This window comes from Sinohyriopsis cumingii, chromosome 8 (genome assembly GCF_028554795.1).
Source record: "Sinohyriopsis cumingii isolate HCF-2022 chromosome 8, ASM2855479v2, whole genome shotgun sequence".
Classification (NCBI taxonomy): Eukaryota; Metazoa; Mollusca; class Bivalvia; order Unionida; family Unionidae; genus Sinohyriopsis; species Sinohyriopsis cumingii.
Window position 1 is genome coordinate 113,243,139 of NC_142968.1, and position 26,853 is coordinate 113,269,991.

The following is a 26,853-nucleotide window of genomic DNA, read 5'->3' on the forward strand; positions in this document are numbered from 1 at the left end:
AAACGAATACACTAGTGGGGTCGTAGAAGCTCAACGGATTTTAGAGAATAACATTTACAATAATAATGATTGATATTTGGGGACGACCGGTTTCGGCGCTGAAAGAATCCACGGAAACGGCCGCCGCCGACATAAAAAAACTAATTGAGGATGAAATCGCTGATATGTTGAATCTAACAAGTGTTGACCCGGGCGAAATAGTTGTATTTCAAGACCGCCAGGGTAAATTGAAATCCGGTAATGTGTCACTGAATGATGTTTTAACACGACAGCGTGATGCCGGCGAGGACACTATCGCGTTGTATACCAGCGACGGACGACTCAGACCGGGTAAACATATATTGGAGATAGAGGATATGATAAAATTAGTCCAAGACGGTCTTATAAGGTTAAATGAATTTGTGATCGAACTCAACGTGCATGTGAAAACAACTATCGGTAATTTTTTTGGGAACCCGACGGTAACCGAACCAAATCTTGCAACAATAAAAAATACTATTTCGGAGTTTACAACGCTGTCGGGCCAATTTTACACGTTACGAAAAAATTGTAACAGGGTTGATAGCGCCGTTGATAAATTCCTTGGCAAAAAAAATGTCAAACCGGATGAGATTACAACAACTATAAATGATATCACTGCGTATAGACAGGAAATAGAAACAATCAAAACTGATGTTGCAACGAGCAAAGGGAATGTAGACGTGCATGAACGGGAAATAGGAATAATCGGCGCTAATGTTGCAACGATCATAAATAATATGGACGCGCATTCACAGGAAATAGGAACAATCAAAACTGATATTGAAGCGAACAAAAAGAGTGTGGACGCGCATACACAGGAAATAGGAACAATCAAAACTGATGTTGAAGCGAATAAAAAAAATGTAGACGCGTATTGGCGGGGAATAGGATTAATCAAAACTGATGTTGCAGCGAACAAAAAAGGTATAGACGTGCATACATATGAAATAGAAACAATCAAACTTGATGTTGCGGCGAACAAAAAAAGTATGACCGAGAATACACGGGAAATAGAAACAATCAAAACTAATGTTGTAACGATCATAAATAATGTAGACGCGCATGGACAGAGAATAGAAACAATTAACACTAATGCTATAGCGAGCAAAAAAAGTATAGACGTGCATGAAGGGGAAATAGAAGTACTCAAAATTAATGTTATAGCGAACAAAAAAAGTATAGACACGCATATACAGGAAATAAATACACTCATTACTAGGGTTGCAGCGAACAAAAAAGATGTGGACACGCATATACAGGAAATAGGAACGATTAAAACTGATGTTGAAGCGATTAAAGACGGACTACCGAGAGTAGCAGAGCAATTCGAAAAAATAAAAATCCCTCATGAGAACATCATCAACACAGTATACACAATTCGGCATGGATCATTCGATTGGACTCCTACACAGAATACAGTAAATATTACCGCAACTGTTAAGGGTATTTATCGATTGACACTGGTTTCAATGATGCAGTTTAATATATTATCGTCGAGTTCATCCGGGTTTAACAATACAATATCAACAATTATAGACAGGAACGCAACTGAACAGTTTACAATTTATGCCGTTGATAGAAATCTAGCCCGGGCAAACATTACATGGTATGTGGAATTTGCAGCGAATCTAAGTAATTAAAAACACTAGCTCTTTTAAAATAAAAATGACCACCAAGGAAGTTGAATCAGAGGTATCACCGACGTCACATCAATATCGATTCGATACCGCAAAAGAATTTTCCGCAAACTTGAAAACGCTTTCCGAACAATACCGTGTAAAAATAAAAAAATACCGTCGTAAAATAACCGCCATCGACGCGGTCGTGTACTCGGTGTCGGGTATAGTAGCTGGCGCCGGTGTTATTTTATCCACGGTGACCACGATAGCCCCGATCGCTGTTCCAATCGCCGTCTCCGCAATGACAACAGTTGCTGAAGTTGCCAACGCAATCACTAGGAAGATATCATCGTGTTTTCAGAAAAAACTCAACGAGTATACAGTAAAACATCAAATAGTATCCGACGCATACTCGAAATTATCCGGGTTGATCTCGTTATCGATTGATAATTTGTTCGTATCCGATGTTGAATTCTCCACGATGGTCCAGTTGTATAGCTCCGCGATGTCAAAAATCGAGGATTTTCAACTGGAAGCCGGAACCACCTGGTTGTTGAAATTAGACACTAAAGACAACGAATAATAATAATGTCGCTGAACCCCGAAGGGTCTCAATTACTTCAGCGGATCGCGGAGAACACCACTCCGGTGCAAACAAATATGATATCAATAACGTCAACGAAACCCGAATTCAGTGTGAACTTCCCATCGCCGATTCCAGTAAAGGAAATAGCGCTGGCAAAATTGCGAATATATCACAGTTGGCCTAATATTCGAGCGAACGCATTTAACGGACAACAACCTAATAACTCGCTGGTTTTTGCACGGACAAATAAACCCGATGGAACCCCAAACTGGGAGGAGGTTACAATACCAACTGGGTCATACCAAATAGAGCAAATCAATAAAGAATTTCAACGCAGGATAAAATCGATCACAGGAAAAGAATCAAAAATCGCTATTACGGTTCATGAACCGACGTTATCGTCGACGATTGAAATAAGCACACCGGGGTATATGGTTGATATTTATAACAGTTCAATAAGAACCATACTAGGATGGCCTGAGAATCCACCCGCGGACACCCCCCCCCCCCATCAACTATCCTCAGACACGATAACGGAGATGGTGGTAGGCATATTGCTCCACACAACGTAAATATTGCATCGGTGATAGCGATTAATCTAGTGTGTGATGCTATCGAAGGAAGTTACCAGGTGGATACCAAGCAATCAAATCAGGCTCAACAGGGATACATCCTTTATTCATTTTCACCAACAGCCCCTCCGGGATTTTTAATCGTTGAGAGTCCGATTAATCCGGTCTATATGCGATGCCATGATCGGTTTTTAACGAGAATTAATTTTAGAATTACCGATCAGTCAAATAACCTAATTGATCTGCAAGAGGAGGAGTTAGTGATCACTCTGTTTGTAAGATCATAGCAGCAGGGGGGGCGATGACATCGACGCGGTCGTCGATGTGCTTACCGGACGCTGACGACGCTGGGGATCGACGCGCAGAAGGTGTTAATTAAACCAAATGACGATTGGACGATCCCCCAACGACGTCGTCGTTTTTTTTTTACCAGGCGCCGACGACACTAGATCGTTGAGTCGCAGAAAGTATTAATTAAGCCAAATGACGATTGGACAAAATGTCCGATTCGCCCCCCCCTGCTGCTCTGATCTCTTCAATCTCGTAACTGCCGGTTGGTATTCCAACAACAACCCAGTCAGGTGTTCCATCGGGTTTGTTGTTGTTAGCAAATACGAGCGAATTATTTGCTGGTGTACCATTAAATGATTTTGATCTGATATTTGGCCAGCTGTAATATACTCGTAATTGTGCTAGTGCTATTTCTTTTACTGGAATTGCAGTGGGAAAATTAACACTAAATTCAGGATTAATTGAACTTACCGAGATCATCGTTATCTTTGGCGGAGTTGTGTTGGTCACGATCTGCTGGAGTAATTCTGTTATTATTGATACTTGTATCTTTAATACCTTCGTCGTATATTTTGGTTATCATTGAAAATTCGAAATCAGATATAATTCCATCACTGAGACTCGCTGATAACAACGAGGATAATTTCGAGTATGCTACCGTCGCTGTATATAATTCTATTTTGTAATCGGATAATTTTTCGTTCGTACAAGTACATATTTTTTTTGTGATGATATTAAGCACACCTGCAATAGTTGTTGCTGCTGAAATACAAATAGTTACAGCTACTGGTGCCATCGTTGTCAACGCTGATAATATTACACCGGTTCCAGCAACAACAGCGGATACTGAATAAACAATCACATCAACGATAACCAATCGTCGTCGATATTTTTTTACTTTTACTGTATATTGATCGACTTGATCTTTTAGCGCCGTCTGCCATTCACGTGCTTGATTGTATCTGTATTGTGCACCGTCCATATATATTTTTATGCAGTAACCAATTGAGGTGTTTCAGCTACAAATTCCAAACACCACCAGAAGGATGTTGCGGTTAATTTCTTATCAGCTACTTCCAGAATAAATATTTCTTCGGTTCCGTTATTTAATACAACAGATACAACCCCGGAAAACCTGTCGGTGGAATGACGCCATGGAAACGTTGTAAATATTTCAAATTTTGCAGCACTGAACACGGACAACCTGTACACGCCAGTGACTGTTGCGGTATATTTGATAGTATTATTTTGCTGCGACCATGTTGCAAATCCCGATGATACCGTGCATACGATGTTTGTGATATGCCCGGGAGTTATTCCAGCTGGAATTTTAATCAAATTGGTTTTGCTGACAATCTCAGGAATTCCCGCTACGACGTCTTGCTGTGTTTGTTTGATCGTGTCTAGGTTACTTTTGATATCAGAAAGTTTCATGTCAATGGCGCGTGGAGTACCGAAGAATTTATCTATGGATTCATCGGTTTTTTGAAAATTTCTTCGAAATCTTCCAAAAGCGCCCACGTGAACGTCATACTCAGCCCGTAACGTGGATAATTTACCGTCTACGGTGCCATAGTTGACGTCGACGTATTTTTTTGTTGATGCGTCTTCGTCAGATGTTGGATCTCTTAAAACTACTATTTTGTTCCCGTTCATGCTAAGTTCACCCATCATTGTGTCACCGGTGTTTCTCACGCGATTAGCAACACTTTTTGCAATTTCATCTCTGATGGTTTTAAGTGACATACTTGAATCTCTGATTCTACCACCGTCAGTAAACACGGGAATATTATCCGTAACTGCACCGAGTACTCGCCGGACTATATCATTCCATTTGATATTGCTGGTTTTTAGTTTACCATATCGATCCTGAAAAATAACAACTTCATCTGGGTCAACTCCAGCCAGGTTCATAATATCAGCGAGGTCATCCTTAGTCACATACTTCGACAGATCAACGTCGCCGGGCTTTTTCTTAACGCGTGAAGAAGATCTTCCGTAAATATCAACCATTATAATAAGACCCGTTGTTTAAAATGCTTTACGCGCAACAAATCGGTTGCTTGTATAATCGTGCACGACTTTATGTGGCGGCCTGGATGATTTTGATATAGCGTCGAGTACATTAATTACTTCACGGCCGCATATTGGCGGATCTGTCATTGTTTGTGTGGGTAGCGTTGAATACCAAACTTTGGAACCTCTGGTTGTTGTGTGGAGTGGTGCGACATACTTGATAAATTCAACAGGTGGAGCTAACCCGTATGAATCAAAATAAATAATTCTACGCGGGTCAACCGCGTATGATACCCAATGAGTACCAGGTCCGGAACGTTCATCCAGATTAATAATACCTGTTTCTAGTTTGTTTGGTTGTTTCGGTAATTGATCTCGCATAAAAACACCTCTAAAGGCAGATATTTTTAATTTTTTAGCGGCATCAAGTAAATCAAAATTTGATGCTGGAACGTCTAACGAAGTGATCCTGGAAGCCTTAGGCCTCTCCCCCAACGAGATCCTGGCAATCTTAAGCCGCGCCCCTTTTTTTGTATCCTTGCCCTGTTGCTTTCTTTAGTGCCATTCCAGCGGCTGTTCCAACAGCACCTAACGCGGCCGCTTTTGCTACGGCTGGAGCAGCCGCAGCTATTAATGCCGGAATGGCCGCAAGTAGTGGAAATATACCACCCGTTTTAACCATGTCTTTGATGGCGCTCGGGGAGAGATGGAATTGAACTCCAGTTTTTGATTCTAGGGCTTTATTGAAATGTTTAATCTGATTATTTGTCAACGATAATTTGTTTGGACCACCACTAATATGATCTCGTTTTAGTGATATTTTAGTTCCGCATTTGTTGGCGGTTTTTGATTGAAGCTTTTTTACCTGACCGGGGGTCAGAGTAACATTAACATGACTATACGACATTTTTATATAAATAATATTTTTCTAAATAACACGATTAAATATTTTCCACCGGTGCATCAACGACCCTCATTCGACCACTACCACCTTCAAGTAACATGGCTTTGTCGCTAAGTATGACCGCGATCGCTCTGTAGAAGCCGGGAACAATTGGTGGACCGGGTATATCAGGAGGAGGGTTAGTAACATGAGCTCGAAAGTGTATATCAACAACAGATTGTTTGGATAAATCAAGATGTTCTAGTGAAAAATAATAAATCGGATATAGACCTGTAAAATCTAGTTGTGATATTTGCAAACCGATATCTATATTTTGATCACGTCCCATGAATGACATTAAACGATGATATGCGCGCGCTACATGATTTTGATCAAAATTTAACAATATATCCTCAGCCGGTTCTTGATGTCCATTTATCCGTAAGGAAACTTCATTAACTCCAAGGTTGTCAAATATCATATGTGAACGTTCTTGATTATTCGTCCGAGCATTATCTTGTAGTGCAATAAAAATATGTCGTGGTGCAGAAACACCATGTTGTGATGCTATATGCCATGTAAATAAACCATTAATATTGCTTTGAGCAGCATCTGTGGTTACTGTTAACCATGATAGCAATGATTTACCGCCTTGATCCATAAAAGATAGTAATTTTTGTTCCTCAGTAATAGATGGAGTCATTACTGGCATCCATAGTGAAAGTTTTGATATATTTACTTTACCCTCAGCAACACCAGCACCTCGCCAGATTGCATCATTATCATCACCTTTTCTTACGAGCACAATTGTGTGTTTAGCTCCAAAGATGACTTTTCTAACATTTCTGCAGAATCCAAAGATGTGAGATAATGGAATTGCACACGAAAAATTTCTATCATTTCCCGACAGCGCTGTTCGGCGTGTTGCAAATCCCAGGTTGTAAGTCGCATTGACACTTTTTATAATATCAAAAGCAGCAGCTGGTCTGGCTGCGTGTTCAAAGTCATCTGTCTGTGGATCAGATGCAGTACCTACTGGTGTCAGTAATTTAGTATACTGAACATGATCAGCGTTGTTGGTAATATCCTTAGCAAACATCATTGTTGGACCAGCTGATCTTGTAAAGTCGTCAGAATATCTCGCCAGACCAATTATTGTTGTAGCAACGTCGACATCATTCTGAATTGATTCAATATTTTTTCCATCAATCATGTATGTGGCGCCACTAAATAATGCCATGATCCCGTTGTTGACAAAACCAACACGCAAATTAGCAGCATATGCCGTATTAGCTACAACATTCGTTACAAGTCTACCTTCTACTTCAATAAACGCCTCAGCGGGCAAGAAATATCTACTTGTATCATGAACCTGTAATTCGATTCTCCCCCGCTGATTTGGTAGTCTTGCGTCATAAGAATAAAATTGATAATCACGTACCGACTCGTACTTAAGGACAGGTGCCTCCATATCAAATGCTGGGTCTGATTCGCGCCTGAACATTTTTATTATAGTTACCATTTTTCAAATGATGATCATCGTCGACGAAGACCACTTCCTGCTATTAAATTTGCTGTTATATTTTTTTCTGCTTCTTCAGATATCGCCGCTAGTTTTTGATTTGCAGCCTGATTTATTATTTTACTTACGTCTGCGGGCATCACCTCAGTACTTGCCAGTTTCACCGGTGGTTGTTGTTTTCGTCGCAATAATCGTGCTAGTCTTTCTTTGATCGCCGAGAACGCCTTACCAGCAACATTGACAATTGCACCAGGAGCTTTATCACGAACAATATCAATAGCCTTCATCGATAATTGTTTTGCTACAGGTGCTACTTTTGGAGCTATCCTTGTAAATAATCCCTGAATAACATCACCAAGTCCATTTCCGTAAATAACACTATAGATTGGTAATCGTGAGTTTACCGCTCTAACCTGTGTGGGTTTACGATGATTATTATGCACAATCATCTTATTTTATTTACCATTTATCTAATCGCGGTGACTAATCATCAACGAGCTCATCAATAAGTTCTCGGTAAACTCCGATATCCATGATACCACCTTGAAATAATCGCCGACAAATATCAGCTGCTTCATTGGTTATTTCTGGTGAATTATTTCCGGCACGTTTTCCTCCTATGAGAACTTCTAACCGTGACACGTCATTGAGGATATTATCAGGACAAACAAAATTATTTCCCAGACCACTTCCCGTTGCTCCTTTTTCTGCTGTTTTCTTAAATAGTCTTAAGGGTGATCTTTCCTCTGCTGATTTTCCAGGTAGCTCTTTAGACCTTTTAAGTTCCGGCTTCAACCTTTGCTGCGGCGAAGAAGATTGCTGTCGTTCTATTTGTTGCAGAGGTGGAGGAAGCTGATACTGGGAGGACTCTCCTTGTCCTAGTTGTTCCCGTCTCCCTCTAAGTCTATTTACTTCTTCATTAAGTCTTTCAAATTCTGGACCTCTAGCTTGTTTTTTATTGTAATATACGCGATATATCCATTTAATGAAATCATTATTATTTGTTTTTCCATAAAAGGGTTTTAAAAAATTAGTTTTATCAGATATATTATCTAATATCATCTTAGGTAATTTCTCTCTTTCAGTTTTTCTAATTTCCTCAACAACTCCTTCGTTAAATCTTGCAATTAATTTTAAGCTCTCTCCTCCTGATTTGGATTTAGATGCAAGTTTTTCTCTCACATCGGCGACTTCAGTACGAAGTTCTCCAATACCTTCAAGTATTTCCTCACCAAGAGGTGGAGGTTGAGCTGCAGCTATGTCATTTGGAAGGTCTCGTAAAATCTTCTTTGCCTGTTTAGTTCTTCTTGCTATTTTTTCTGATACCGGAAGAAGATCTTCTAAGATGACAGTTGCAACTTTCTCAGTAGCTGCAGTGACGGGTTTAAACAGTTTTTTAGTGTCTTCTTCATACTCAACTTTTGCTTCTTGCTGCGCTTGTAAATTTTTTCTAAATGAGTCTTTGACAGGAAGAAATTTTTTAATTGCTTCTAATCGTTCTCGAGCTGTTCTTGCAGTATGAGATTCTGGACGTATCATTTTATTATAACATAATAATTTAATTAATATCAGCAGAAGAGGAGCAGCAGAGAGGGTACCTACCAACGTTGGTCGTCAAAAAAATAAACAAGAAATAAATAAACGCGTAGAGTACTTTATTTTTTCAGATACTATTTCGAACTGAGGTTTCATTAGTACAATCGTCCATTACAGAAATAAAACATCTCAAGGAAAAGTTCATTTGTAAAATCTTGACCTTTCTACGAGATGATTTATTTGTTTGTTTTATTTGTTTTGTCGGAATTCTATGGTCTGTTCACCCTCTCTGCTGCTGCCTTTATCGGCCGTGTTTCTCTGCACCTTAGAAAGAACATTAAATGAATCAAACTTAAAAGCACTGATAATCATAGAAACAATAAATGTTTACGCAGTCTTGTATGTAAGAGGAACATTCATGTGATTTTAAGATGTTTTCTGGCAGCATTTATCAACCAGGCTTCGTTTTCCAGTCACGTTTTGCTCAGGTCAGATAGAATAAAATACTCCATATCATAAAACAAGAACTGTGTTAGTAATCATGTATATAAAATGACAATATTTATTTTTAGAGTGTTTTAGTTCACGTTTTCCAAAGTGTTATTTTCAGCGTTTATATGCATTTCTATGAACCTTCCTTTACATATCAAGGACAGGACGATTAATACAACCGCATAGCTGGAGGAGTTTGCTTGTGCCGATAAATTAAGTTCAACTTAAAGCATGAAGAGTAAGTCACATGGGTTTAAATTTAATTGAAAGGTCATTAACGGGAGGAAAATTGGTAACTTTTACATTGCCGGCTTTTTTACAATAAAGTCGCATTTTTTCTTCAATCTTTTCATATTAAATGTAACCAATAAAATATTGCTTTATTTTTTTAAATTAATATTGAATCTGGTTACACAAACAACATAAATATCTAAATAAATAAACTACAAGTGTTTGTTTCATATTATGCATTCATTCTGTACAAAAAGTATATTTTTAACCACTACAATAGCCTATTACCATTATGAAACCTTCAAATACTATTAAGGCCGCTTATGTTTTGGGGATTCTTAGATTGTAATAAATGCAAAAAATTAATTCCGTGGGGAGTTATTGACTGGAATGGGAGCAATTTTGTGAACAAGTGGAGGCTTTTTGATCAGAGGCGATTTTGCAATGGGGGCAATTTAGTGAAAAGTGGAGGGGGGGGGGGGCTATTTCGCAGCCCAGTAATGTAGTCCTAAATACAATGTAAAGCGTCTACCTTGATATTCATGTTGTCTCGGCCGACACAAACAACAATAATATTGTTACACGCACACGGGTATTTACTTGACCGAGCGGTAGTCAAACCCTGGCGCGATTCTCGCTAGAAGTCATAAGTTTACCCCGACTTTCCAAAGACTTCCACACAACTTCAGTTGTAAATTAGAAAGCCCAACGTGTCCATTCTATACCTAAATTTTCCTCTAATTAATGCAAGACCACAGATAAAACAAACTGCCAAATATCTATCAACCGTACATCTGCATGTTTTACCTTCATCCTGTTTCCGTACCACCAACCGTTCACGCCTTAGAAAATATATGAGTACCCCCTAAGGATGGGAACTATTTTAACTCCGCCACCTTAGGCCAGTCAATGTATGCTTTCCAGGCACATTTCGCCAATATCACTGCACCATATTCGCCCACATGGCCACATACACGGTGTCTGCCAAGTCCCTTCTTATTTATTCCCTTGTGTAATTTACCGGTATAATACCGTAAATGATGTATTTGTAGTCACGCCACCAATGTATACCACTAGATTTTAACATGGACTATTTTACGACAGTGACGTTCATTCGGTTTTGGCCTGAATTCACTACTAGTTAACCATATCATCATGGAAACACACTACCACTTCACTCAGTGATGTTTGCTCCTAATAACTGGCTCATTATTTCGGGCTAGGAATATTTCCATGGCGCCGAATTCCAATAATCACACAAGTAATCACACAAATGTAAGAATTCCTTAAAACGGGGCGCTATAACTAAACCAAGTGCGCATACTCTAAATTTATTACAATATCAATGTAGGTGTCTTACACTATAGGACTATTCAGAACTATATGGTCAATTACTTTAACGTAATTACTGAACAGCAAAAGGCTATGTTTGGTGACAGGTGTTTGGCATCACAGATGATGCAGTAGCTATAAGGTTGGAGAATTATACAGTAGTGTTGATGTGGAAGAGTGCTGCTCTAGTGCAAAGGTGCATAGATTCAGTAACGTCAACAGTTGGTTTGATGGTTTGAACAGTCATAAAGTTTATTATGCAACTACTGCGATTTTATTCTTTTTTTTTTTTTAAATACGACACATATTTAAACATTATCAAATCCAAAAGACCTGGGTGTTGACTAAAATTATTTGTAAACTGATTTATAAATTCTGCATAACTTAAAATAAAATTTACATACAAACTTGTGCGTAAAAAAGGGATCAACTAGAAGTTATATCAGGTGTTCTTTATATAAAAGGTTTACATACATTATGTGTTTATTTATTTATTTTTATTTATAAATCACCACAGCAAGTACATTGGTACTATAGCCTCTGCCACCATTACATTTACCATTGTCACTACTACAAGAGGAAGAATGGGGAAGAAAACAGTAAAGTAACCATTTAAGCTATTTCTTCCCCTTCATGTGAGTTAATCTTTACCTACACAGTAATAACAGTTAAATATTTTATATTTTTAAGTAGAAAAAAAACTTTTTTCGTTTTGCATAGTAAACAAAAATCAACATGCAGAACAAAGCTAATGTGATAACCTTGTTTATTATCTAAGAAAATGAAACCAAACTTTTTGAAATAAAAATAGTGTTATCATCTGGTACAATGTGTTCTACTCGGAATATTCGGATCTTCTGACGGCTTCTAGACCTAGGCCTGAAGCGGAAGATATCACTGTGAGTCACAAGTTTTGACATTTTTCCATATCATTAATGACAACTTCAGCCAAAGGCGAATCTCTGAGTTTTTTAATTGTCACTACATGTAAAGAAAGGAATATATGAAAATACAGATTTATCCATAAGTAATATATTCATCTCATACAGTTGATGCATTCGTGTGCTGGATTTATGTCATGCAATTTAAGTCTCTGGGCCTATGATAAAAAAAATTACAGCAAATTGAAATTCACAAAAATTCTATCTATGCTTAAATTTTGTGATATGCTAATTATTTATTTTGGATGAAGTAGTGTAATCAGATATACTGTAGGCATTGTGTTTTCGTGAATAAAAGCAAAACAAAGAAACACAAACAGAATCTGTACAGAGTAAGAGAAAGAAACGATTGTAACAATCTGCAGATCTGAACAGTCGTATTTCTGCCTCCATCTTTAAATTTGAGAGATTTTAATCATTATTCATTTGATTATAGATATTCAGTGTTGACAAAAGATATAAAGATTAAAAGACAATTCTTTAATTGAATAATTAGCTAGTTGATAGGTTTCAGGTGCCTTTCAATATCACATGAGTCATAATGTTTAGGAAGGTGAATAATTCTTTTAAAAAAAAACAGTTATTAGCATTGTTTTGTTTTGCATAATAGGGTAAAAATATGGAGAACTCTTTTTATGAAGCAACAGAATAAGTATAAACTAACCATGACAATAATAACTTAATGATCAGATAAAACACACACACAAATGATGTCATTGTTTATGAAACTTTATATAGCCATTTTCTTTTTGTGTTATCATGTATTTGTATACAATAGCACATCAAAGTGTCATAAAAAATTATCACATCAGAGTTATCAGATTTCAGTCTAGACAAACACGATAACATTTATAAAATGCTGCTTATGTAGTAAATAAAATCAAAGGTTAATGTCAATGACGTTTCTGGAATTCGTTGATTGGTTCAGACTCTCCTGAGGGCTCCCAAAAGATCCGTGAAAGTTACTTATTGATTTTTGTGTGTGCTAATTATGATGCTAAATGAGCACTCATGTGAAAGCCTGTATGTATGGATCAAGAATTCACCATGAGAAAACCTGTATGTATGGATCCAGAATTCACCACGAGGAAACCCTGTATGTATGGATCAAGAATTCACCATGTGAAACCTTGTATGTATGGATCCAGAATTCACCATGTGAAACCCTGTATGTATGGATCCAGAATTCGCCATGTGAAACCCAGTATGTATGGATCCAGAATTCACCACGAGGAAACCTGTATGTATGGATCCAGAATTCACCACGAGGAAACCTGTATGTATGGATCCAGAATTCACCATGAGGAAACCCTGTATGTATGGATCCAGAATTCACCACGAGGAAACCCTGTATGTATGGATCCAGAATTCACCATGAGGAAACCTGTATGCATGGATCCAAAATTCACCATGAGGAAACCCTGTATGTATGGATCCAGAATTCACCATGAGGAAACCTGTATGTATGGATCCAGAATTCACCATGTGAAACCCTGTATGTATGGATCCTGAATTCACCATGAGGAAACCTGTATGCATGGATCCAAAATTCACCATGAGGAAACCCTGTATGTATGGATCCAGAATTCACCATGAGGAAACCCTGTATGTATGGATCCTGAATTCACCATGTGAAACCCTCTATGTATGGATCCTGAATTCACCACGAGGAAACCCTATATGCATGGATCCTGAATTCACCATGTGAAAACCTGTATGTATGGATCCAGAATTCACCATGAGGAAACCCTGTATGTATGGATCCAGAATTCACCATGTGAAACCCTGTATGTATGGATCCTGAATTCACCATGTGAAACCCTGTATGTATGGATCCTGAACTCACCATGTGAAAACCTGTATGTATGGATCCAGAATTCACCACGAGGAAACCCTGTATGTATGGGTCCAAAATTCACCATGAGGAGATATCAAAGCATGTTTCTAAATGTCAGAATACACTAAAGTTTCCTATAGAATTGAATGTTAAAATGACTGATTTTTTATTTTTTAAAAATCATAAACATAATAAAGTTTTATCCATATTTAAAAATGACCTTAAAAATTACAACATTTTTTTACTGACTTCAGCATGCTTACTGTATGTACAGCAAATTATGGATAAAATCATTTAAGGAAAATATAATTTTTAGGCTTTTTCATGACAACATTACCATAAATAAAAGACATTTGCAATCTAAACTAAATACTATTTTAAATCGTTTTTGGTTAAATAAATTCTGACACCAGAATAGTCCACTCAAATCATGTCTTCATGATGATAGTTAACAAATTAATCCATACTATAATAAGAGAACCAAGTGGACTTGATATTACTTGACTGGCTTCCATAACTTAACAACTGACCATAGCACTAAGTAGATTTATGTAGTATTGTAAGATGTTTACTTTGTTTTGAGTTCAAGGCCTAACCTTATTTATGAACCTTTGATGTTGTAGAAGTGACCCACATCATGTGCATTTTATTATGTCTTAGTCAAAAGTAAATTATATATATATATATATATATATATATATATATATATATATATATATATATATATATATATATATATATATATATATATATATATATATATCTGTGTGTGTGTGTGTTTGTCTGACGTGGTAAACACTTATTATTTCCTATTTTAAGTTAGGTCTTTGGAAACATTTACTCTTGTTTCAGATATATTTTGTGAGGAATCATTTATATAAATTATTAATTGGAATTACAAAGTACTAACTGATTGTTTCGACTAAAGCATTACTTTGGGATTATTCTGAATTCATTCAAAGACATTCTGGATTATATCACGATGATACATCAAGACTGTTGGTACATTAGTAAATTCAATACTTGGTATATTAGTAAATTCAATATTTGAATTCATTTGGAACACTCTATACTTTCAGACTTGTGATAGAACTTTTAGGATTGTTTGGGATTTAATTCACAATACTATACGTTCCTCTTAAAAATTTTCATTTTGTATTCGACGGAAATAAATGATTCAATAATTTTACTAAACTTGATGGTTTCACTTATTTCTCTTACTTAGTTTAAGACCACGGAATCATGACAAGAAGGTTCTCAACAAAAGCGTGCGTTCAGGTTTTGACGTTTGAATTTTAAATATGACCCATTTTATCAGCCAATATCGCACCTGTCTAAAAGCAATATGAACTAACGGAGTTTACAAGACACTGATGTTAGGCTTAGGTGTACATAACTGAGTCAAAGTTAGATTGTTTGGAGATTATCTTCAATGATTATGATAATTAAAGAAAGAGGGGAAACAGTTATACCTTGAATGGATTAACTTTTGATCCAATATTGGTATTTGTTTGATAACCCATCAAATAATAATCAATTAGCCAAAACTGTTGAACTTAACGCTGCTTGCAAAGGCAGTTGTAAAAATAAAGTGTACAAATTTGAATTGTGTTTTAATGGTGATGACACATTCAAAACTCAGTTGTCTTAATCAATGTATCATTTAGGAAACATTTACCAGACATTATGTTTAGTCAGTAAAACTGAACTTTTTCAATTACAATGGTGCACAGAAGATTATTTTCATGTATGTCTCAGCCTCAGAAAAATTATTTTTTTATGTCAGGCTCAAAAGAAACCGAAAGTTTGTGTCAACTGTTGGAAGAATGAGAGTAAAAATTGGCTAGACGAATAATGAACTATCAGAGATATAAGCTCATGACTCAAAAGCAAGTGACTCGTGAAGTTTTGATTTTTACTCTTGATATTTTGGAGTCAAGGGTCGATTATATTTTGTTGTTGAAATATACCAGAGAACCACGTGCATAGTTTCTTGTTCACATTTGATGCCAGCCAAAATCGTGATGACATATTAACACGTTTTATAGAAGATAAACATACTCTCTAAATATAGAGATGTAAGCTCCACCAGTTGCCAGACCTTCTCCTTAAAATGTACAGTTCCCCTCTTATTATATAACCTGTTTAGGGCAATGATAAGACAGGCTTCAAATATGATTGTGTGTGTGTTTGTGTCTGTGTGTTTGTGTGTTTTAAGGTAACCTTAAAAATTTTTCAGTCAAATCGCTGCGATGTCTGAAGTGTGGCAGTTTATAGTGATGTCTAGCACTGGGGCATCATGCCGCAGACATGTAGTATGATATCCCACCCAGTCACATTATCCTGACACCAGGCTGACCAGTTCTAACCTCTTAATGCTGAGCACCAAGCGAGGCAGCTGTTAGTACCATTTTTATAATTCTTTGGTATGACTCAGTCGGGGATCGAACCCACGACCTCCGCATCCGAGGCGGACGCTCTAACCACTAGGCCACCGGAGCGGTCAATACTCAGTGTCATTGTTAAAATGTTTCAAAGATGACTTGAGGCAATCTTTGAAGCGTTTCTCTTGATCACCCTGTGTTCACTTTCCCTCCTTCAGCTCGCTGTACAAGATCTTCTTGGTAGTCACTCATTTTATATCGCGACGTCTCCTGTCCATCTTGTCTCTGATTTCTTCAGCAGACTGTGGATCTATGGAATGTCTGCCCCTGTTAGAACCTTGGTGTCTGGAACCCTGTTTACCCAACTATAACTACATTCCAGGCAAATAATCACATTGTGGTGACCATCAATTGAATCAGTTTAATTGTCTTGATTCGCTAAATGCGAATTCAACAAATTAATTGTTACGACTCTGTAACAGAAAGAAGCAAACATTGCAAGTCTGGTAAACTTAACAAATTAAATTAGTTCTCTATGTTATAGAACGAAAATTTAAGAGGAACTTGCAATATTGTGAACTGGGTCCAAAATAATCCTAGAAGTTCTATCACAAGTCCAAACAAAATAGATTACGAAAAACAATACTATCTTCCAAATAAACTCCAGGTCTTGAACGTGCTGATGTATCAACAGCATTGAACATGCTGACGTGCCAACAGTCTTGATGTATGACAATGGCAAAACTCCTTTGAATGAATTCACAATTATCCCGAAACGTTGTTTTAGTCCAGACCGTCATGTGAGCACTTTCTAATGCCAATAAATAATTTAAATAAATAATTCCTCTAAAATTAAATCTAAACCCAACATTAAATAGATTTGAAGACTGATACCAGAAACAAGAACATGGTAAATATGAAGGAATATATTGTATAACTGACTTAACTTGAATTAAGGACGTCTTTGGCCATTGTTCTCATCTACCACCTTATATATATATCCACGACTCTACTACGAGTCGATGTCGCAGTATATCTCCTGTGTGACATATTTCACAATTCATTCCCACGTGGCATACGTCGCAACACAAATGACCTGACTTAATCGTCCGATGGGAAATTATCCCGAACTTTTCAACAAGTTCAGTATGTAGAACACTAAAAATATATATTGCCAGTGCATTGCAATCATGAACCAAAGTCAAGAACAACGTAGATATTCATAACAATTAGAAGAAGATGCAATATACAAAAAGCTTTATTTAACTTATGTGGCTCTGGATATTATAAAAACTAGCATTTCTACTAGCTATCAGAAAATGAAGGTGCTTAAATAGAAACTAAATAAATAAGTAAAATAAATAAACAAATTAATCAGTACGGGAACATAATTAAAACCAAAGAAACCCAGCAAAATTTACCAAATAGGAAGCTATTGGTCTTTACTCGCTAATTAAAACGATACGAGGTAGGTTTCCATTCACATTGATACACTGACCATCTTCGAAGTAGCACGGTAAATTCTTTGAAATGAGGTATAATTCATTGCGCAGTCTGTTTCAGACTCAATGAACTTCAAAATTAAAAGAAATCTCGCCGTGCAGTAGGGTCCATGGTATTATGGCAAAAGGTTAGTGTCTGATTTTAAAGTTGCATTCGTCTAATATGACCAGCTTATTCAAGTAATTATGTTTTATTTGTTAAGTATCTTTCTGCTGCTTTTGTAATATATCGTAATTTTCTAATATGCGAATGAAGAAGATTCGTTTTTCTTAACAGATTAATATGCTCTAATAACATAGTCATGAACATCATCACGATTTTTCCACTTGTCAGATTGTTGTGATTTTTCCATTTGTCAGATTGTTATTCGCAGCGGAAATGCCAGATAAAGGGACATTAAATGCCAGATAAAGGGACAGTAAATGCCAGATAAAGGGTCAGTAAATGGTTCTAGATCACTACTTAATATTAGCTGACAAATCGCTGATAAAAAGACAGATCAGTTTAGTAAAGTTTATGATGACGAAATTCCATGAATATTGATATAGTTGAGTTACATTCTAAACTTTCAATGCATCGATGAGGTAGATCAGATTTATAGCAAACTGGCACGCCTGTACTATAAAATGTGCAGTTCGGCGTGTGCATTGACTGGTGATGTGCACAATTATTTCCAGTAGGTATAAGTTCAGTCGCATAAGTGAATTAAAAGCAAAATGATAAATGAATCCCTAAAAGTGTTTAACATTTAACAGAAGGAAAAAAAACAGAGGTCTCTTGAAAGAAAAAAAATAGTTGCATTCGTTGAATGTGACCTGATCGAATTGCTGTTTTAAATCATGCCGACATTAAAATAAATCTTCTCACATTATTCCGTAACTGTGTCTAAATGTGTTCTATTTTGCTGATATTACTCCTACCGGAAATAATTTTGCGCATGTCAGCAGTAAATGCACATGGCGAACTCCAGGTTATAGTGTTGTGTACCGGGTCATTTATTGTGTTTTCTGTATATTAGAGACTTTAAACCCAAAATGGGAAACGTTTTTGCAGCAGCTCCACCACAGAAGCCCTCTTCTCCTGGGCTACAAGTAGTTGCACCCCCAATAACTGCGTCCCCACCAGGTTCATCACAACCCGGCGAGACGCAGAGTCCGACCCCTGCCACCACCTCAACCATAGAGGACAACCATCCAGGCACATATGAAGATCTTCACAAGAAGTGTAAAGGTGTCGATAATGATTCATATATTAATGTAAAGTTATCGATAATGATTCGTAGATAAGTGCAAATGCGTTGATAACTATTCTTGAATAAGCGTACATTTTTGCATTTTACTATAGCATTCTCACACTATCTCATTTGTACCCCCCCCAACCGAATTTAAAAACAGAAGGCATTAGGGATATAAAATTTGAACAAAACTTACTCATTTCATTCATTGATTTGTTATGTTCTAACCTGATTATCTCCAGGAGGTCTCAAACTGTTAAGAGTTTCCTCTGACTCGTGCCACCTCATATTTTGATATTTGGACATTTATGTTGGGGTGTAAGGTCAGAGTGCATTTCTTATTGTGTATGAGAGGATTAAAGACATAACGATCGCTATGTTCGCAATTTCTGAGAAAATAAATCATATTCCAATCGATTTCATGCAGGTATATCTCAATTAAAGGTCATTCAAGTGTGCTGGGTTGGCTAGAAAGCGGCTACCCCATGCCAACACCAAATGGTGTCAGTGAATTCCAACTTTTCGATAGGGAATGAGCTCTGACCCTACACCCCAGCATAAATGTCCAAATATAAAAAATGGGGTGCAAGGGTCAGAGGAAACGCGGAATATCAAACTGTCAGCTTGTTGGCATTTCAAATCAGATGAGATTTTTTTATCAACACGGTCGCCATATTGCTTGGGTCAGTCTATGTATTCAAGCAACAGATGAATGTAGCATCTTTGAAAATCTCAACAATTCTGTAAATTTTAGATTAACATCTCTTTGAACATATCTACTTAAGTGTTCCTCCTGTTTCTTTGTTAAATTTGTTTTAGGAATATTAAAACTTGACATTGAATATATTGGATGCAGGCAACACAGTTTTACTGAAATAGACAATTTGGAAACCAGAAATGGACAGCGAGTTTGTTTGTTTACATTGGAGTTCCCATTAAATCAATTGTTGGGATCTCACATTTGGAACATCTATAGCCTTTTCCATCAAGGCAAAACCTGATGAACATGGTCGATCAATGTTCCAATAGAGGCTCAAATGTTTTTAATTTTCTACTATCTGAATTTTAACGAAATATTCCTATTATGGAAATATTTACAAATTTCTTTAATGATAAATTCAAAAATGAAAAACAAAGTAAACATTCATATTTCTTTCAAGGGTTATTTATCCCATGATAAAATTGGCTACATTGCCAGATATTATTGATAAAATGTCAGACTTCTTTGATGCATGTTCCTGTTCATATATATAATTGCACACATTCTAGCCCAGAAGTTAATGTCTGTTGCCTTTATTAAAATCTCATATTGTGTGATTGAAAATCCTTGAAATAGTTGTGTCTGCTGATTTATTGACATACTTTTGCAGTGTATCATATTTTCAAGCCAGTGAAAATAATGTCATTAACTACTTTCACAATGACTGTTTTAGCCAGGATGCAGCCTTGTGGGATTTCCAAATAATAGACACCATATCCCGCAAAAAAAGCCCCCAAAATTCATTGTGCCTAAACTGGTGCAATGAAATGGACAGGGCATATTTTTATTTTTAATTTGACACAGCTGCACAAGTCAAATTATTAAAAATCATAATTTCTCAAGGATTCTTTAGTAAAAATTAATAAATTCCATTTAGATTTCTCTTCTGATTTGCTCCCCCATTTGCTAAACATGTATTTATGGATCATCTGGATATAATCATGTACTTGATATTTCCCATAATGTTTCCAGCTTAGAATTAGACCAGTATCTTGTCCCAGACATTAGGTTTATTTTTTATATTTTTCTTGAGACGGGGAAACAGTCTTGGCTTAGAATTTTAATAGCCTTAATGAATATTTAAAAAAAGATTTAAAATGTATCGAGGTAAGTTCCACCTCAGTTTAATTAACATCTGTTATCAAAGAAAATCTGTAGTCATGGCAGTTTTCATCGGTCAAATGCTACAAGCCTCATAATGGAACCTTGACATTTGCATGGGTGGCACTGTTTTACTAAGAGGCAGATATGAATTCATGGATAACATATTTCCTTGATTGTCATGGCAAACAGAATCCGGTCTCGCTTGGATTTTAAAACTAGGAGTCCATGACTCCCATTTTGGTAAAAAAAAGGAGTCCTGCCATCAAAAGCTGCAGTCCCTTCTTTCCTACAGAATCAACACAGACATGAGTGCATCTATTTTTTGATGGAGCGGTTTTCGTAATGTAATCACTCATTATAATATAGCTTCATTACAACAGTCCATTGCCAGGATTGCAAATTTATGGTTTATTTATTTGTATACATACTTGTAGTAATTTTAGGCAGATAGTATCTGATTTGCTGTTTATTCCTGTATTTTCGCAAATACGTGTCAAGTCAGACAACAGCTTTGACCTTATAGCGCATCTCGCGAATTCCACAACATAGCATTGTCCCATATGTTTCTGACCTACATAATTTGCATTTTAAAGTTAAATCTTTAATAAAAGGCTTTGGTTTCAATGATTTGTATATTTTTTCTGAATATATTTTCCCGATGATTTAAGAAAACAGACAATCTAATAAACTTGTACATCCCAGACTTAGCGAAGTCTGCCATTATTTCCCGTTAGGCCTACTGGTTGACTTACAGTTTCAAACAAATTTTATGACAAAATAGTTTATAAGAGGCAGTTAATATATATCCAGATCACCTATTCTGATCTTACAACACAAGTTTGTATGTTTTATCATCAAAGGATAGCATACAGGAAATTGATAGTTGCTACCTTACTCGGAAAAGGGTTAATGGTCAATCAGCTATCAAAACATGATGTTTGTGAATGGGCAAGAGTTTATTTGTCAACGTAATTGATATAAAAACTAGGCCTAGCTACTGATGCCTTGATGAATACATTTCACTACAACACTAGAACTAACCGGGCTAAGACGAGGGACATTTTAAAAAAAAATATGGTATGGTCAGTCAATGTACCTCTTAAATAATCACAGGGTGAAGTCATTTTTGCCTTCCTAACAGAAGAAGGCGAAGTTTACATTTTTAGGCAACTTGTCACCCACTTACAAATGACATTTTGTCTTAAGTCTCAACATGTCTTGATTCTGAGGTCACGTGCACTGCTTATTCTGCTACATTCGGAAATGAACACAATAACAAAAGCTAGAGTTGTTTATTTGATGTACTTTTAGAAATGACCACATGTACATCTTTGGGTCTTTTTGCCTCTGAATTCAATCACTGTAAGTATCAGTACATTTTCCGACCCGACCTCCGGTCAGAGCCTTTGAACTTGCTGTCCAGCTATTACATCATGTTCTTTTTTATGTACTCTTATAAAATGGCAACATGTATGTATCAAGGAGTCTTTCAATCACTGAATTCTGTCATTGTAAATATCAGCACGGCTAATTGATCAACACATTTTCCTACAAAGCAGGTGGCTGAAGCAGGACTGGCAAGTCTTTGAAATTTGTCGCACACCTATTACATGCGTACAGAGGACTCCCGCCTCTGTGATTTTCTGCATCCCAGATCAAAAATTGGCATCCAAATACGTGCAATTAAGCGTTTCTGAGATCTCGGAGAATGATCATAGAGATGATGACAGCACTAAAGAAGATGAAGAAACAACAGCCAAGATGAGACAAGCCTAAAATGAGACTTCTAACAATGATTTGGATTTCAAAATGGCTGAAATGAAGAAGAAAAAAAATTCATGCACATGTTCCATGGAGGTTGGAAACATGAGTATAGCTGGCTAGAATATGATTAAAATGTATAGTAACTTGTGCAGAAGTTCCAGTAAGGAAAACTCCTTGCTTAGATTCAGAACTTAGGACCTCAACTTTAATGTGCCATATCAAGTGCTGTGACAATCAGCAAGTCCTTAGAGTTGATGCAGAAATTTTACCACTGCTGCAAACTTTGTTACTCTGAAGACTGAAGCAATGATATGTGCCATGTGTTGTGCACACTGTTTAGCCAAGGAAGGAATGGTAACCATGAAGTATGGATCTTAAGAATGGCTGTTTGATTGTTTTCTGTTGGTTACAGAAATTTGACTTTTGTATATAGTCTGTTGTGTGCTAAATAAATGGGGTAAAACCCCCCCCCCCAAAGTTTACACCATGTTAACGATGTGTATTTCAGTTATGCTGACAAGCCTGACCCATTTAATTGAACACACAATTTTGGGCAATGCACATCAGTTCAAATTTAGAAAAATTGTAAAAAGTTTCAAATTTTGCTTTTTCAGAAAATGTTTTGTTGAGCACATATTTTTGCTGGTTAATAGGAAATTTGGACACTTAAGCTTTCCATCACTTCTCCCAGATGTGCTAAAACCAGAATAAAGCAGACATTGCACCCTCCATGTTTTTTTTTTTATATTTTATATGGAAAAAAACATAGCAAATATAGAAATAAAACTTTCGAGGGACAAATCCGATTTTGTGCAAGATAAAAATATGGCACGTTTGCATTTAGCAAGTACAAATATAAAGCAAAAAAAGTATGAAGATGAAGTAAAAGTATCCTGCCTAAGTTAGTCCTGTATTAAATGGAAGTGTCATGTGCAAAATGCTCTGCACTGGCACATGTGTAGGGTTTCTTTGTCTTCTCTCTATAGTGTAAATAGTATTATGGCTGAGCAAGGTTGGTAAAATGAATTTGAAATGATATATATGAGGAAGAGTGGTTGAAGAAGGATCAACTTCAGTCAGAGACACTAAGAGATGAGTACAGCAATTTATCACATAAAGTAAGACCTAGCCGTTCATTTCTGCAAACTGTGTGAAACTGATTTTTCAGTTGGGAGTGGTGGCAGGAATAACGTCTATGGCAACATAAATTCTGAGAGATCAACAAGGCTGGAAAAATGATGCTAATTACATTGTTCTTTCAAGTATGAAACAGTCAGCCTACTGCAGTGAATACTCCTTGTGTGTGACTTGTGCTGAAGTGATGATGTGTGAACAACTGCAGAAGTTAAAAACTGCCTACTATAAACGAGCAAGTCAAGACACCGATCCTCATGGACAACACATGCAGCACTGAACTTGACACTGTTTTGCTGTTACCATCACTATCTAAGCTTAACACTGATGATTTATTTTCAGCTGTTATTTGTTTCAAATATTGTAAATAAATATTTTGCAACATTTCTGAAGCATATATCATTGCTTGCATTGACAATTTAGTTAAAAGATGGAATAAAGATGCATTGGTAAATAGTTTGCATTGTCAGGAATAAAGAAAGCTGATATGAAATGCTGAAAATGCCTCTGAGAATACTGAAAAGCATTTTGAGGGGGTACATCGGTCGGATGATGCTAGGTACACAAAATTTTGGATATTTACTTTGCATAAATACATATGCAATAGATGATCATGTGAGTACAAAGAAAGGTGAAAAAAATATACGTTTTGGAGTCTGGATCCAATGTCATCTTTGAAAAGCCTAGAGTTATTCCCTCTTGCTTTAGCATAGGTATGACAAGTAAACATCATTGCAAGTCATAGGTAATTATCCCCTATACCACATCATGTGTCTGTGATGAGATTTTTTTCATTTTTCTTGAGGACACAAAAATGTGTCATGCACAACACAGTGTAACACATTAATGAAAGTATCAGTTTTATCTGTCAGTAAGGGAGCATGCATGTGGAATGTCATGTTTGATCAAAATGGTGAGAAAAATTTACTTGTGGCAACCAGATAACACTTTATCTCATTCAAGTACTAGTTGCTGCCATTACTGCCTCCATCTGATTCACATACAGGTGTGTTTGAATGCCTTTGCACCATTCATATGGAACCATGTTCAGATGCCCACAGTAAATTTCAACCATTTTTTGAGCTGGTTTTCAGAGAGCAATTTTGGTGGGAAACCTGCCAATTAGAACTACACGTGTTGTGTCAAATGACTTTTATATCACATCATGTGGTTGCTGCTTAACATAGAACTATGAGCTGCTATTTAAAGTATTTGGGTTGGATTTTCCACTCTTCACAGATTTTATTCAGCACTTTCTTGGGTTTAGATGTAGCAGCTGATATAAATTGATTGTTTTTATTATTCATGAAAATCAGATGATCTGGTGGGCAGATGTAGACATGAAACCAATAAATTCAGAGGTTGAGAAAGATGTAGACATCAAACCAATAGATTCAGAGGTTGAGAAAGATGTAGACATCAAACCGATAGATTCAGAGGTTGAGACAGATGTAGACATCAAACCAATAGATTCAGAGGTTGAGAAAGATGTAGATATCAAAACCAATAGATTCAAAAGTTGAGAAAGATGTAGACATCAAACCAATAGATTCAGAGGTTGAGAAAGATGTAGACATCAAAGCAATAGATTCAGAGGTTGAGAAAAATGTAGACATCAGATCGATAGATTCAGAGGTTGAGAAAGATGTAGACATCAAACCAGTAGATTCAGAGGTTTAGACAGGTTGGCTGTCGTTACTTGCATCTTCAGTGATTTAATGTTGACTGAGTTCTCCCATGATTTCAATACTAATATAACAGTTCTTCGTTGAAAAATAATTATACAGCTATTAAGATCAGACTTTACTCATAAACCTATATACAGATAACAAATACATTATTTTAAAAAATGGTTCAAATTTATGGGGAACTTTTGTGACCTATACTACACTGCCATAGCTTTTACAGGCATGCCTGTATGCATAGTCAGTTGAGTAACAGGTGTTCTGTTTATAGTAAACTGCCCTCTGTGACTTTGTCACATGTATATCAACAACATCTACAGTTGTAGATGGTTGTAGGTAGAGGTTTAAGCAGGTTTCTGAATATTTATGCGAAAGTGGAAACCTCTGCACAGATAGCCTTGGGCAGTAAAGGAGCATAGCGGATTATCATTCATGGCTTGTGACAATGAGAAGTGAGGCCTGGACCAAAGTACATCAACTTAAATTATGTAGAATATAGTTCAACTCAGCTCAACTTTTTACAGCTAATTTTAAAAAGTAAACCTATGGAGCAGGTACAGCAGCAGCAAGTATAAACAATCTTAATTTATTGGTAAGCCTTTTATGAGTTTATTCTAATTATGTTCATCTGGTAAGCCCCTAGAAATGTGTGTTGTTCCCATTGCACTGGTTTTAAAATTAGGGAGGCTAGGTAGCTTTTTAGGGTGTTTTTTTTTAACAGTGTATATATTATAATGAATAGTATATATAACATACTAAGCACTTAGAGAATTGGTTAATAGATGTACAAATCATTTGGGGATTTTTTTTGCAAGTTTTTTTCAACTACTTAGGGCAAAAGTGCTGTGGTTGGCATTGAGAAATAGAGATGGTTGGCTGACCCAAAACATGCATATTTTTTTCTTTGGCTAACGACGAGTTTCCATAATATTTTGAAGTACAGATAATGGGTCATTTAATATGTCCAATGTGAGGAATTGTCATTATCTCCAAGGGAAAACTTTTGTGAACTGTATTTTTGTAGTCTTGTGACGGTTGATGGTATGTTGTCAACAAGATTGACCTTTCTGTACCAGTAAAATTTTATACTGAATTTCACAGATGCTATAGAAATCAAGTCGAGATCAGTTAATTTCCTATTTCAACATTTCATTAACATCAGCTCAAAACAATAAAAACTATTTTACAAACAGGAGTGATTGAATGCTTCAAGTTCATATTCATTTTCTGTATGAGATTCATCATTATATTAGAGCCCATAAGGACTGGTTTCTGACCTTGTTTCTTGGTCCAGCATCATTTATTCCCTTGATGGCTTTTCCTTGTTGTACAGTTTTTAAGCCTGGGAGCATTGAGCAGCACAATTATCAATGTGATTTCAAATTTATGAAATATCACCCATCAAT

General features: G+C 36.5%; 1 protein-coding gene across 1 annotated transcript in view; it reads left to right on the forward strand.

The window, feature by feature from the left end:
• The first annotated feature begins 18,682 nt into the window (after positions 1-18,682).
• Positions 18,683-26,853, forward strand: part of LOC149794400 (mitochondrial import receptor subunit TOM40 homolog 1-like) — a 30,190-nt gene continuing 22,019 nt past the window's right edge. The window contains exon 1 of the mRNA XM_089968585.1: positions 18,683-18,996. Coding sequence (XP_089824711.1) covers positions 18,801-18,996 — 196 coding nt within the window. The 5' untranslated portion in view covers positions 18,683-18,800. The remainder of the gene's footprint in view (positions 18,997-26,853) is intronic.